At 43.0% G+C, this 12,936-nt stretch overlaps 1 protein-coding gene and 1 long non-coding RNA gene across 3 annotated transcripts; one reads left to right on the top strand and one right to left on the bottom strand.

The window, feature by feature from the left end:
* The first annotated feature begins 6,142 nt into the window (after nucleotides 1-6,142).
* On the top strand, nucleotides 6,143-8,461 carry LOC106581087 (uncharacterized). The gene is made up of 3 exons (XR_001323014.2): nucleotides 6,143-6,408; nucleotides 7,185-7,327; nucleotides 7,440-8,461. It is a non-coding gene; the product is annotated as an uncharacterized lncRNA (long non-coding RNA).
* Nucleotides 8,462-9,505: 1,044 nt separating this feature from the next.
* On the bottom strand, nucleotides 9,506-12,913 carry LOC106581201 (mitochondrial uncoupling protein 2). 2 transcript variants are annotated; one of them, XM_014163102.1, is made up of 8 exons: nucleotides 12,600-12,913; nucleotides 12,276-12,388; nucleotides 11,945-12,160; nucleotides 11,453-11,660; nucleotides 11,108-11,311; nucleotides 10,790-10,891; nucleotides 10,523-10,703; nucleotides 9,506-10,382 (listed from the first exon to the last, which is right to left on the bottom strand). In XM_014163102.1, the coding sequence occupies exons 3-8, from the start codon at nucleotides 12,068-12,070 to the stop codon at nucleotides 10,268-10,270; spliced, it is 936 nt and encodes a 311-aa protein (XP_014018577.1). In that variant the 5' UTR covers nucleotides 12,071-12,160; nucleotides 12,276-12,388; nucleotides 12,600-12,913; the 3' UTR covers nucleotides 9,506-10,267. The 2 variants fall into 2 exon arrangements, with proteins under 2 accessions (XP_014018577.1, XP_045559722.1); XM_045703766.1 differs by having other exon boundaries at nucleotides 12,276-12,913.
* Between the last annotated feature and the right edge of the window lie 23 nt (nucleotides 12,914-12,936).

Below are 12,936 nucleotides of genomic sequence, written 5' to 3'. Positions count from 1 at the left end.
ATAACTACTTAATTGAGGGAAAATATACTTGATATGACTGTGATACGATATGTGGTTCACCCAGGTGTCACACATGATTGTGGCTAATTTTAGCTAGGTGGCTAACATTAGGGGTTAGGGGTTAAAGTTAGGAGTTAGGTTAAAGGGTTAGGGGAAGTGTTGGCTAACATGCTAAGTAGTTGCAAAGTAGCTCAAACGTAATAAGTAGAGTTGTAAAGTTGCTAATTAGCTCAAATGCTAGTTGTCCGTGATGAGATTCAAACACGCAACCTTTGGGTTGCTAGACGTTTGCGTTATACGCCTACCCATCCACCCCGACCATCCCTTAAGTAACCTTTTGTCGTATGTAACCATACCAAACATGACGTATCATACTAATTTGAGTGTCCCGGATTCTCATTTACTATGTCTATAAGATCAGGCTGCGGAAAACCCTGCCATTGGGAAGTTGGGATACCTAGTCAGTTGTACAACTGAATGCCTTCAACTGAAATGTGTCTTCCGCATTTAACCCAACCCCTCTGAATCAGAGAGGTGCTTGGGGCTGCCTTAATTGACATCCACGGCACCCAAGGAACAGTGGGTTAACTGCCTTGCTCAGGGGCAGAACGACAGATATTTACCTTGTCAGCTCGGGGATTCGATCCAGCAACCTTTCGGTTACTAGCCCAACGCTCTAACCACTACCTGCCGCCCCATTTGTCTCACAGTCGTATGTCATTAATCCAGAGACCGATGTGGATGCATTCTCCTGTCACCATTTCTCTGATCGACACAGCCTGAGCGGTGAGGTTTGCAATAATAAGATTTAATAACTTGCTGTGACAGCAACATATCAAACTAGAGTTCATTTCCAACAATCCCAGTCACATTTTGCAACAATTTAAGATATAGCTATTTACATGTATTATTATTAGTTAGCTTATCTTAACTGAACTGGTTTAGGCAATACTGTGTATAGTGTTTTTGCAGTAATGTTAAACCCTGTTCTGTTTCACCTGCCTTTGTGACTGTCTCCACCCCCCTCCAGGTGTCGCCCATCTTCCCCATTATCCCCTGTGTATTTATACCTGTGTTCTCTGTTTGTCTGTTGCCAGTTCATCTTGTTTGTCGTCAACCAGCGTTTTTGTCTCAGCACCTGCTTTTCCCAGTCTCTCTTTTTCTTGCCCTCCTGGTTTTTACCCTTTTCTGTCCTGATTCTAAGCCCGCCTGCCTGACCACTCTGCCTGCCCCTGCCCCTTACCCTGAGCCTGCCTGCCGACCTGTACTTTTGCCCCACCTCTGGATTATTGACCTCTGCCTACCCTGAGCCTGTCTGCCGTCCAGTACCATTGCCCCACCTCTGGTTTACTGACCCCTGCCTACCTTGACCTGTCTATTGCCTGCCCCTGTTGGATTATTAAACCATTGTTAATTCGACGTTGTCTGCATCTGGGTCTTACCTTCATACCTGATAAGTACGTAGATGTACGTATTATGTGACCTGACAGAACTGTTGGCTTTCATTTTGTTTCTTTTGTTAAAGTGTTTCGCATTATAAAAATATTATCATGAACACTCACCACGCTGCGCTTTGGTCCCCTCCTTTCGACAGCCGTAACACTATGGTTCTGACTTGGTATACAGGGAGAACACTGTAAGAACGGCCCATGTTCTGAATTCTGTCGCTGTACATTTCAAAAGTGCTAAACAAATAGTTATATTGACTACGTCCGTCCTAGCTCGCTCATTAATGTCTTAATCGAAATTATGGATTGCCTCTTATCCGCTTGTCTTCCCCTTATGCCATAGTTTGAACAACTCAACTGTCATTAGAAACCACATTTTTTTAAGCAAGTCAGCCATATTAGCTATGTTTCTTTTAAAGTCAATAAATGAGGCTGAGTGAACTGTTTCGCTGCCAGACAAGGCTCCGCTGATAGCCAGGTGTAGCAGTGGTAAGATGTTGGAACTGCTTCGGGACAGCTTTATGTAGACCTTAACAGTTTGTGGCACCTTTTGTCACCGTTATAGTGCAATTAATGTAATGTTTAGTGTTGTGTTGTGTAGTGGCTTTGCTGGCATGCATCCCACTTTTATTTTTTGGGCCCCACCAAGATTTACATGCTACAATCGCCACTGATGTCCACGACCGGTCGGAAATCGAATTAGCATCATAAAAAAATCCCCCGATGACGTTGTCTCCACATACATACATACCCCAACCAGAATCCACGGATTACAGGCAACGTCCGCACTGAGCTAAAGGCTAGAGCTGCTGTTTTAAAGGAACGGGACTCTAACCCGGAAGCTTAAAAGAAATCCCGCTATGCCCTCCGAAGAACCACTAAACAGGCAAAGCGTCAATACAGGACTAAGATTGAATCGTACAACACCGGCTCTGGCGCTCGTCGGATGTGGCAGGGCTTGCAAACCATTACAGACTTCAAAGGGAAGCACAGCCGAGAGCTGCCCAGTGACACGAGCCTACCAGACGAGCTAAATAACTTCTATGCTTGCTTCGAGGCAAATAACACTGAGACATGCATGAGAGCACCAGCTGTTCCAGAAGACTGTGTGATCACGCTCTCAGCAGCCGATGTGAGGTAGACCTTTAAACAGGTCAACATTCACAAGGCCGCAGGGCCAGACGTGTTACCAGGATGTTTACTGCAAGCATGCGCTGACCAACTGGCATAGGTCTTCACTGACATTTTTAACCTCTCCCTGTCCGAGTCTGTAATACCAACATGTTTTAAGCAGACCACCATAGTGCCTGTGCCCAAGAACACTAAGGTAACCTGCCTAATTGACTACCTACCCGTAGCACTCCCGTCTGTAGCCATGAAGTGCTTTGAAAGGCTGATCATGGCTCACATCAACACCAATATCCCAGAAACCCTAGACCCACTCCAATTTGCATACCGCCCCAACAGATCCACAGATGATGCAATCTCTATTGCACTCCACGCTTCCCTTTCCCACCTGGACAAAAGGAACACCTATGTGAGAATGCTATTCATTGACTATAGTTCAGCGTTCAACACCATAGTGCCCTCAAAGCTCATCAATAAGCTAACAGCCCTGGGACTAAACACCTCCCTCTGCAACTGGATCCTGGACTTCCTGATGGGCCGCCCCCAGGTGGCAAGGGTAGGTAACAACACATCCGCCACTCTGATCATCAACACTGGGGCCCCTCAGGGGTGCGTGCTCAGTCCCCTCCTGTACTCCCTGTACTCCTGTACTCCAACACCATCATTAAGTTTGCCTATGACATAACAGTGGTAAGCCTGATAACCGACAACAACAAGCCAGCCTACAGGGAGGAGATCAGAGACCTGGCCGTGTGGTGCCAGGACAACAACCTCTCACTCAACGTGATCAAGACAAAGGAGATGATTGTGGTCTACAGGAAAAAGAGGACCGAGCGTTCCCCCATTCTCATCGACGGGGCTGCAGTGGAGCAGGTTGAGAGCTTCAAGTTCCTTGGTGTCCACATCACCAACAAACTAACATGGTCCAGTCACACCAAGACAGTCACGAAGAGGGCACAACAAAACCTATTCCCCCTCAGGAGACTAAAAAGATTTGGCATGGGTCCTCAGATCCTCAAAAGGTTCTACAGCTGCACCATCGAGTGCATCCTGACTGGTTGCATCACTGCCTGGTATGGTAACTGCTCGGCCTACGACCGCACGGCACTACAGAGGGTTGTGCGTATGGCCCAGTACATCACCGGGGCCAAGCTTCCTGCTGTATATACTGTATATCTCAGATATAGGACAGACACTTCAGAACAAACTTCCTTTTGATTTTTTGGGGTACTATCTGTTGTTCTATGTAGTGAATCTGTTATTTAATGTGTTGTATGGGCTAATAGCAGTAAGGCCCAAAAAATTTTTTCATCAAATAATTTTGTCATATATTTTTGGGATACTTAAAAGGGTCTTCAAATTCAAAATCCCCCTGCGTAGACAGGGCTTGAACCACAGGCTGTTCAGAATTTTGTTGCAGACCAGTCCGACCACCCCTGATTCTACTACTCTTGGTCATGTTGAGCAATTGATTATTAAAACAGGTGTGGTAGAATGGGGATTGAACAAAAGCCTGCTCATGCTGTGGCTCTGAGAGCAGGGTTAGCCACCCCTGACAAATACTGTAAGAAATGACATACTGTTAGGAAAATACCTGTTAAAAAGTGTCCTAAGATGTGCTTATGAACATAAACACTGTATTTAAAAGAACAGGCATATCATAAAATGACCACTCATCTAGATCTTTCTAAACAAATCAAATCAAATGGTATTTGTCACATGCGTCGAATACAACAGGTGTAGACCTTACAGTGAAATGCTTACTTACAAGCCCTTAGCCAACAATGCAGTTTCATGAAAAATACCTAAAAAAAGTAAGAAATAAAATAATTAAAGAGCAGCTGTAAAATAACAATAGCGAGGCTATATACATGGGGTACCGGTACAGAGTCAATGTGCGGGGGCACCGGTTAGTCGAGGTAATTGAGGTAATATGTAATATGTACATGTACGTAGAGCTATTAAAGTGACTATGCCTAGATAACAGAGAGTAGTAGCAGCAGCATAAAAGGGGGGGGGGGGGGGCAATGCAAATAGTCTGGGTAGCCATTTGATTAGATGTTCATGAGTCTTATGGCTTGGGGGTAGAAGCTGTTTAGAAGAATCTTGGACCTAACTTGACGCTCCGGTACCGCTTGCCGTGCGGTAGCAGAGAGAATAGTCTAGTCTGGGGTGGCCATTTGATTAGATGTTCTGGAGTCTTATGGCTTGGTGGTAGTAGGAGTTTAGAAGCATCTTGGACCTAGAATTGGCACTCCGGTACCGCTTGCCGTGCGGTAGCAGAGAGAAAAGTCTATGACTAGGGCGGCTGGATTATTTGACAATATTTAGGGCCTTCCTCTGACACCGCCTGGTATAGAGGTCCTGGATGGCAGGAAGCTTGGCCCCTGTGATGTAGTGGGCCGTACGCACTACCCTCTGTAGCCTTGCGGTCGGCGGCCGAGCAGTTGCCATACCAGGCGGTGATGCAACCCGTCAGAATGCTCTCGGACAAGTACTTTATTTTCTGTCAACTCATATACACGTTTTTTGAAAACTCTTCAGAATTGTAGTTTGTTGGTGTCACCGAGTACGCTGATACCCCAATTTATGGACCCAAGATCCATAGGTAAGGCTGTACAGTGCATATAAGTATGCCCCCAATGCAATTCTAATGTATAATACATCCACAGTGCGATTTCAAATGATTTCGACTTTTTATGTGCCAAATGAACTAATTGTCTTTTGTTGAATTTATATAACAACATTCCAACCTTGTTTAGCATTATCTAGTCCAAATATGGTATTATTCTACTATTTGTATCACTTTCACAGCTACCCCAACCCTAAACCATTTAAATTGTATTTTTATTTAACAAGGTATGTTGACTGAGAAAACATTGTCATTTAAAGCAATGACCTGGGGAATAATTACAGGGGAGACGAGATGAATGAGACAATTGGAAGCTGGGGATTATTAGGTGGCCACTAGGGCCAGATTGGGAATTTAGCCAGGACACCAGGGTTAACACCCCTACTCTTACGATAAGTGCCATAGGATATTTAGTGACCACAGAGAGTCAGGACACCTGTTCAGCGTCCCATCCGAAAGACCCTACACAGAGAAATGTACCCAATCACTGCCCTGGGGCATTGGGATCTTATTTTTCTTCAGAGAAAAGAGTGTCTCCTAACAGCCCTCCAACACCATCTGGTCTCCCATCCAGGGACTGACCTGGACACACCCGGCTTAGCTTCAGAGGCAAGCCAGCAGTGAGATGTAGGGTGGTATCAACTTCAGTGAGGTAGGGACATCCCCATAGCATGGACCATAAAGGAAACGGAGTGTTCTGATTGGCCCTGACGCCTTTAGAGCGAGTCTGAAAGCTCCCCCTGTAGAAATAGGCGGGGTTTATGACTTTGTGACTGTGGTAACTAGTGACGACCCTCCCGCGATATACCAGTAATACAATACTCAATATCATCTCAGAAACGCGTGTGCTTCTCAAAACCTACAGCAGAGGACGACACTTTCCATCTTTATTTTAGAGCGTGGTCTACGTTGCTCTTCATTGGAAGGGCAAACTGCAGTTTTATGGTGAAGATAATGACACTGTCATGTCATTACGAGTTACTAGGGTGATGATCATACGTAATTAATTACCCGATGCGCACCATGGGGACCAAATAAAGGATAATTTCCAGATAAAAAGTATGCTGCTTGGACATGATGCCTAGGCATTGCGACTCAAAGTCAGTATCTGACCAATTAAGGGTTTTGAGGACTGTTGAATTTCGGGAGCTTCTGCAGGATGAGGAATAAATTAGGCAGATCATCAGATTCAGCCAAAAGGTATTTTCCCTTTATTTACTGAAAATCTTACACACCGTTTGATGTTACTGTGTATAAAGAGCGTTTTGTTTCTTGTTTTTTAGTGATGCAACTTTTTATTCACTTTAGAATGGGTATATTTTGAGGGTCAGCAAATATTGCAATCTATTTATTAGTTCCTGTAAAATATGACCGAATGCAGGGTATTATTAGGGTCATTAGTAAGATATGACAAACATTTTTGGGGGGGAATGTCATTATCCTGTCCAGTTTCAGGGGCTTCAGGGGGCAAAGGAGACTGTGTTGGTCTCCAACAGTAGATTGGCAGAGACCAGTCTCTTTCATGAGCCAGATCTCAGCACTGGTAAACTATGGTTAGCTAAGAAGTACCAGGAACTGGAGAAACTTACCAATATCATCCAAGCCAAACATAACCAGCTTGGTGAGTTTGAATGTCACATTTTTTTATATATTATTTTAGGGAACATTAAAGTTCCAGAATGCTTGTCATTCTCTCCAACTGCTTCTGCAATTTTGTCAGTTAGTCAAAACCGTGTTTATTATGCCCCTTTTATTATACAAATATACTGTAGCCTTTCAAGTAGTTTTGCTAGAGAAACATAGCCTTCACATGGTCCAGTGGCTTCTCCTGAAGAAGCTAGCTCACTCTGAAGAATAATGTGCAGTAAGGCTGGAATAATTGTGTAACACAAATGATAAATTAAGCTATCATATTCCTATCCTCTTTGAGTGTAATAGTAGACTATACCAACATGTTGTGTCTTTCTATCTTAAAGGCTCTCTCACAGAAATTCACAGATGGGAGAATATCCCTGGAGAATTTTGTGGAGTCCTGTCAAAGATCTTGTAAGGTCTACCATGTCCGTCTGGTTCATCAAGCCGGAACAGAAACCCCAAAGGCCCACTGAGAATCACAATAGTAGGGAGCCTCCATCAGTTGACTTCCCCCTGAGCCCCCCTCCTAATATTTGCCATGTTTTCTATGGTCTCACCTCTGCTATTATTCTGCTTAACGTCTACCACTCCTTCAGCTCTGCTCCAGTCCACTGCCGGATGGGTCCATATCAACCGCCCCTGAGTGACCACATCAACATTGCTAAACCTGAGGCCTACAGCCTTGCCTTTTGACACTGGCCAGCCTGTAGGCCTTAGAGTGTATGGAAAGGGTCATGCTCCCAGTTGGCCAGCCAGACCTGTACGTCTGCAGCGACTCAACAACATATAGCCTAGACATCATCAGCAGGACCCACTGCCACATTGACACTGTTGGATAGAAAGGGCAACTGTTACTCTTTGGACTATAATGAATTTATGTACTTTATGATTGTCTGTAAAATAGCACCACATAGTTGAAACAAGTTGATTAAGAAGGGTGAATAAAGACAACACCTTGTGGGTTTTGTTTTATATCCAGGCTCCCCTAAAACATGTCATTGTAACATCATACTGTAGGCATCAATGCTTTCTTGGGGTAGGAAACCCCTGAACTCACTGTGCCTCAGTGCAGTAGGTCACAAGGTGTACTTAAACTCTTCACCTAGCTACACTTGATAGCTCAGATCATCCTCTCTCCACAGAGACTCCTGCTAAGGTCAGCCAAGGACCACGTCTGGAACTGTCAAACTGCAAGCTTTTTCAAGCCTCTAAATCACACTTTCTCTATAATTTTTATTACATCCAAAACCAATGTTGATTCATTGTTCCTAAAATTCATACTGAAAGCATAGTTGCCTGATTCCATTGAATGACTAACACTCTGCCTACCGTACTCAGTGGTTGTCGTTTGTTCCCCCAGTTATGTGGATCACCAGACCAAGGATTCGCCTGATCAGCCATAAGGTTAGCCAGACTGCCATCTAGCCTAATCAAGCTCACTGCACTAGTTAGCTGTCAGAGAGAGGCCAGTGAGTTTACAGGAGCTCATTAGTGATGCAGTGTCACGTCCTGACCCTAGTAAGATGTCATTTTCTATAGTAGAGTAGGTCAGGGTGTGTTTTGTGTTGTTCTATGTTTTCTATTTCTATGTTTAAGTTCTAGTTTTTCTATATCTATGTTGGGGTTGTTTCGGTTAATCTCCAATTGGAGGCAGCTGATCCTCGTTGCCTCTGATTGGAGATCATATTTAAGTAGGGGTTTTCTTCCTGGGTTTTGTTTTCTATTTAGTGTATGTCACCTGACGGAACTGCTGTCGGTCGTTTTGTTTAAGTATATTCATTAAAAGTAAATATGAGCACTCTACACGCTGCACCTTGGTCCCCTTTATACGACCCGCGTTACATGCAGTGGATGTGAAGGCCTTTGTCAGACAGCTTACTTCTGTTACAACTATGTCAGCAGCCCCTATTGTCCTAAGCGACTCTAATTGGGATATTTTCTCATCTGTCAACTCTGTGTCTCTCCTTTATTGGTTGAAGTCAATGGGCTCCAGTTATTTTATATCAATAGGTGAGTACTATACAATTTGCAGGCCACAAATGATCACAATTACTAAAGGAGTTTGGATTTAATGACACTATCCCATCACTGAAAGGTATCTGAAAGGACCCTCTTCAATGCACAGCAATACCAAATAAGGCTATCACTCTGGAATACATCTTGATGAGGGTGTTTATATTTCCTTCCTAGAACAACTACCTATGTGTATTGGAATTATGGAGTATCTGTGTCACCCTCCGTTGGTATAGTATGTATTGGGTGACTCTTAGCGGGGTTTAATTCTGTACGAATACATGTGGGGCAGCTTTGGCTAACCTAGTTCTGTGAACGTTCTCAAACTAACAAGCACCTGTGGGCTGCATTCCAAATGGCACCCTATTCCCCATGGACCCTGGTCAAAAGAAGTGCTTACTGGTACACCCTCTATATAGCCATGATATTTATTTTTTACTTGTTATTCACTGTGTATTAATTCCTCGTCACTATTTCTATTTTTACTCTGCATCGTTGGAAAGGGACCCATAAGTAAGCATTTTACTGTTAGTAAACAATAGGTGTAGACTAAGTATGTTACAAAAAGTAATTTGAATAGGTAATACGGTGTCATTTGTGACGCACCTCTGAACACTAAGCAGGAAAAGGCTACCACAGACAGCCATTCTGAAATTCAGTTCTTTTACTAATGAAAAAATAATATTTTACTTCTAAAATAGCATAACAGGACATAATAAATAACATATTTAGGAAATCCTATATTCATAATTATTTTGGACTCTTCAAGGCTTGGTCCAAAATTGCAGTTACTGCATATCAGCAGTAATAAAATATCAAACAACTTCACATAGTTGTAAAATGCACAGTACCACCTCCTTATCTAAAAGGTAATAACCATTAAATTGCATTGCTTACTAGAATGTTGGATTATTTATGAATCCAAAACCACCAGGATCATGGATATTTGGAGGTAAAGTTCTCATTCGTTACAAATAGTTATTATAAATAACACAACTTAAATAACATTTGAAGGTCACATTATGCACCTTATCGACCAGCGAGGAAGCATAATACAGTATCCCTAACCTAAACGCAAGTTAGATAAACCACTATCATTCCATTATTGAGTCACAAAGTTGTATCAATAGTCTCTGTGTGGCCCATGGTCTCGCTGTCTGGGACAAGGCATCATGGAGACACGTTGGGTCACACATCGTACTTTCCTGTACAGAAGTCAGACTCGTAGCTTGAGTGTCAGTCTGTTCGTGCTATCATGCCAGCTCCTTGTCACTCAAACATATCAGGGACCAGGCTAATACTTGTGTGGTTCCTCCTTTAGATGAAAATGTGCTCTGCCTATACAGGAGGTCATGGCTTGAACATCATAGTGAGTAGGAGAAATCCACACAGTCAGTCAGGATGAGACAGATCAGATAGGAGACTCCCAGGACTGCTGTGCTCTCATCACGTGTTTCTTGATTTGCTCATATGTGACAAACATTACGATGTTCCAGGAGCCAAGGCGAAGAAAAGAAGGCATGAACCTGGAGGGGAAGGAGAATCAGACTATTTAACCAAGCAGAACGATTTGCTTAATTCACTGTTCATATCTAGGTATCTTGATTCAGCCAAAGATGATTTGAAAGCAATTGGAATTTAGAAATGGCTTTTGATTACTACACACCCTTTATAGAAGGCTTTGGGTCCCTCATTTCTCATCATCGTAACAGCACAGTTAATAGCACTGTTGTATTTTCCAGCTGAAGAGTTCATGAACCGGGTCTTCACTACATCTACAGGAGATGCCACAATAGTGGTGATGAAACCAGCACTGAAGGCTGCTGTGAAATGGCAGGGCAGGTTATCTGAAAAAACAACAAAACACTTTGAAGTACTTGAAACGATTCATATGTACCCTATGTGATGTAAAACAAATCACATGCCTGCTTACCAGTCATGATGTTATACTGCAGGATCATTTCCTTGATGATGTCATAAGTCACCAGCTCCGAACAATTCACTATGGCGTTACGAGTTATGTTTGGGCCACAACCTGAAAGAAAAATGATGAATGAAACTGGTAATTACAATTACGGAATCATCTTTTATCTTTATTTAACTAGGCAAGTCAGTTAAGAACAGTGGGTTAACTGCCTTGTTCAGGGGCAGAATGACAGATTTTTACCTTGTCAGCTTGGGGATTCGATCTTTTATGCATGTAAAGCAAATGTTCCTAATTGGACTGAAATTCAGACTGCATTAGGCCTACCTTTCCAGAGCCCTCTGATGCCCTCAGTCCTGGCGATGGTCCTATAGGCATCCATGGTGCCACTATATCTCTTCACCCCCTCCGCTTCTGCTCCCCTGACTTGAGCCTGGAACCGCACTTTCACCACATCTGTTGGCTGAGCAAAGGCTACTGCCATGGCCCCGGTCGTACAGCCTGCCATCAGCCGACTCCCAATGCCTGCATCTATGAGAGTAGAGAGGAGTAGCGAGGATGAGAGATGCAGTCAAAACACCCAGCCACATTCATGATATTCTACTTGCACTAAATCAGACAGAAATGTATTTGAAAGATAAATAGACTGAACATGTCTGTTAGGTTACGTACTGTCTGTTCCCCGGGTGTAGAACTGCTTCATGGAGTCATAGAGGCCGATGCGGACCGAGGCAAAGCTCATCTGTCTCTGGAGACCTGCCACCAGGCCATTGTAGAGGCTCCTGGGCCCCTCTGTCTTCACCATGGTGTTGATGGTGCCAAACACACCTCTGTACTTCACCACCATCTTCCCTTCAGAGGACTTGGACTCGCCCTGGATCTAAGACAGACAAACACAAGTGTTAATTCATCTTTGTATTGAAAGTAATCCTAGTGACACAATTCAATCAAGACAGAATACCTTTACATAATCATTATGTAGAACATGGCTACATTGCAATGGCCATACTAACATACCACTTAAGAGTACATGTCCAATACATTTCATCGTTCTAAATAGTAAACTAGTGAAGATAATGGAACAGAAACCATTACTTACTTTTTAAGCATAATCATGGTTGCAAATATCACTGTACTGTATGTAAAGCATGTGCACGCTCTCACCTGCAGCCTAACTTTAGCTGTGTCCAAAGGGAAGGTGATCAGGTCAGCAAAACAGGCTGCAGTTCCAGCGCCAAAGAACTTAACAGCAGCTGTAGGGGCCAAGTCTGTGGGCTTCACTCCAGCCATGACTGAGATGGTGCAGATAATTTCCCAAAGAGTACTGAAGGTCTCACAAGTACAGTAGATAGACCGTAGTTTAATAGGTTCTGTCCGTTCCTAAAGAGAATAGAGCAAATAGTAAGTAATCAGAATGAATCAAGGAACACATAAAGATGGCTTTTTAGTCAGTATTCATTGAATGATTATTGTAAGCACCCCAAATTTCACTTACTTAGACAGATGCAAGTGATATTCAAGTTTCAGGTATTGGAAAGTTATCTTTATGAATGTAAGATCCTGTCTTTTGTTGTTCCATAAAATTGCTCCAAAAAAGCATACCACCGCCTGTGAAACATATGAACATGAAAAAAATACTTTGGCATGCCCTATAAGCATGTGTAAATTTAAAATAAGCTTTTAAAATGTATTACAATTTAGGTCATATCTCAAATTCTAAATTGAAGCTGTAGATAAATGTGAAGCAGACATTAGATGGGCAAAGTGGATATTGAACAAACTAGCAATACAACACATTTTGGTATAACATTAGGCTTACCTGATTGGAATGAAAAGTACTGTAATCCAAAATTTGAATTGGGAGGTTCTATTGAGGAGCACTGGCTTGAGAGAGTTAGGATTTGATTCTCACGCCCAGGGGTGGGTGTGGATTATTATAGCCTGCCCGTCCCTTGTCACACATAGTTCCATGACATACATTGACCTGAAAAGTATGCGCAAGCTCGTGTCGTACATGAGATATGTTGACACATGACTGGCTCATTGATTTGTCTAGTATGCGATGACAATGATCTGATTTTGTTACCGATTCAAACCAAATGAGTCAAGATTCCACACTTTCAACTGCCTTTAGCTTCTTTTTTGGTCAAAAACAT

Source organism: Salmo salar, chromosome ssa20 (genome assembly GCF_905237065.1).
Source record: "Salmo salar chromosome ssa20, Ssal_v3.1, whole genome shotgun sequence".
NCBI classification, from domain to species: Eukaryota; Metazoa; Chordata; class Actinopteri; order Salmoniformes; family Salmonidae; genus Salmo; species Salmo salar.
Note: the sequence above shows the minus strand (reverse complement) of the source record. Positions and strands in the feature narration are given on the sequence as shown.

Bases quoted from the DNA above. Each gene is read 5' to 3' on its own strand.
- LOC106581201 (XM_045703766.1), bottom strand. From the start codon at position 12,070: ATGGCTGGAGTGAAGCCCACAGACTTGGCCCCTACAGCTGCTGTTAAG. The intron at 11,661-11,944 runs GTGAGAGCGTGC...TGTCTGTCTTAG, and splicing joins CAGCTAAAGTTAGGCTGCAG to ATCCAGGGCGAGTCCAAGTC. The intron at 11,312-11,452 runs GTACGTAACCTA...CTACTCTCATAG, and splicing joins CTACACCCGGGGAACAGACA to ATGCAGGCATTGGGAGTCGG.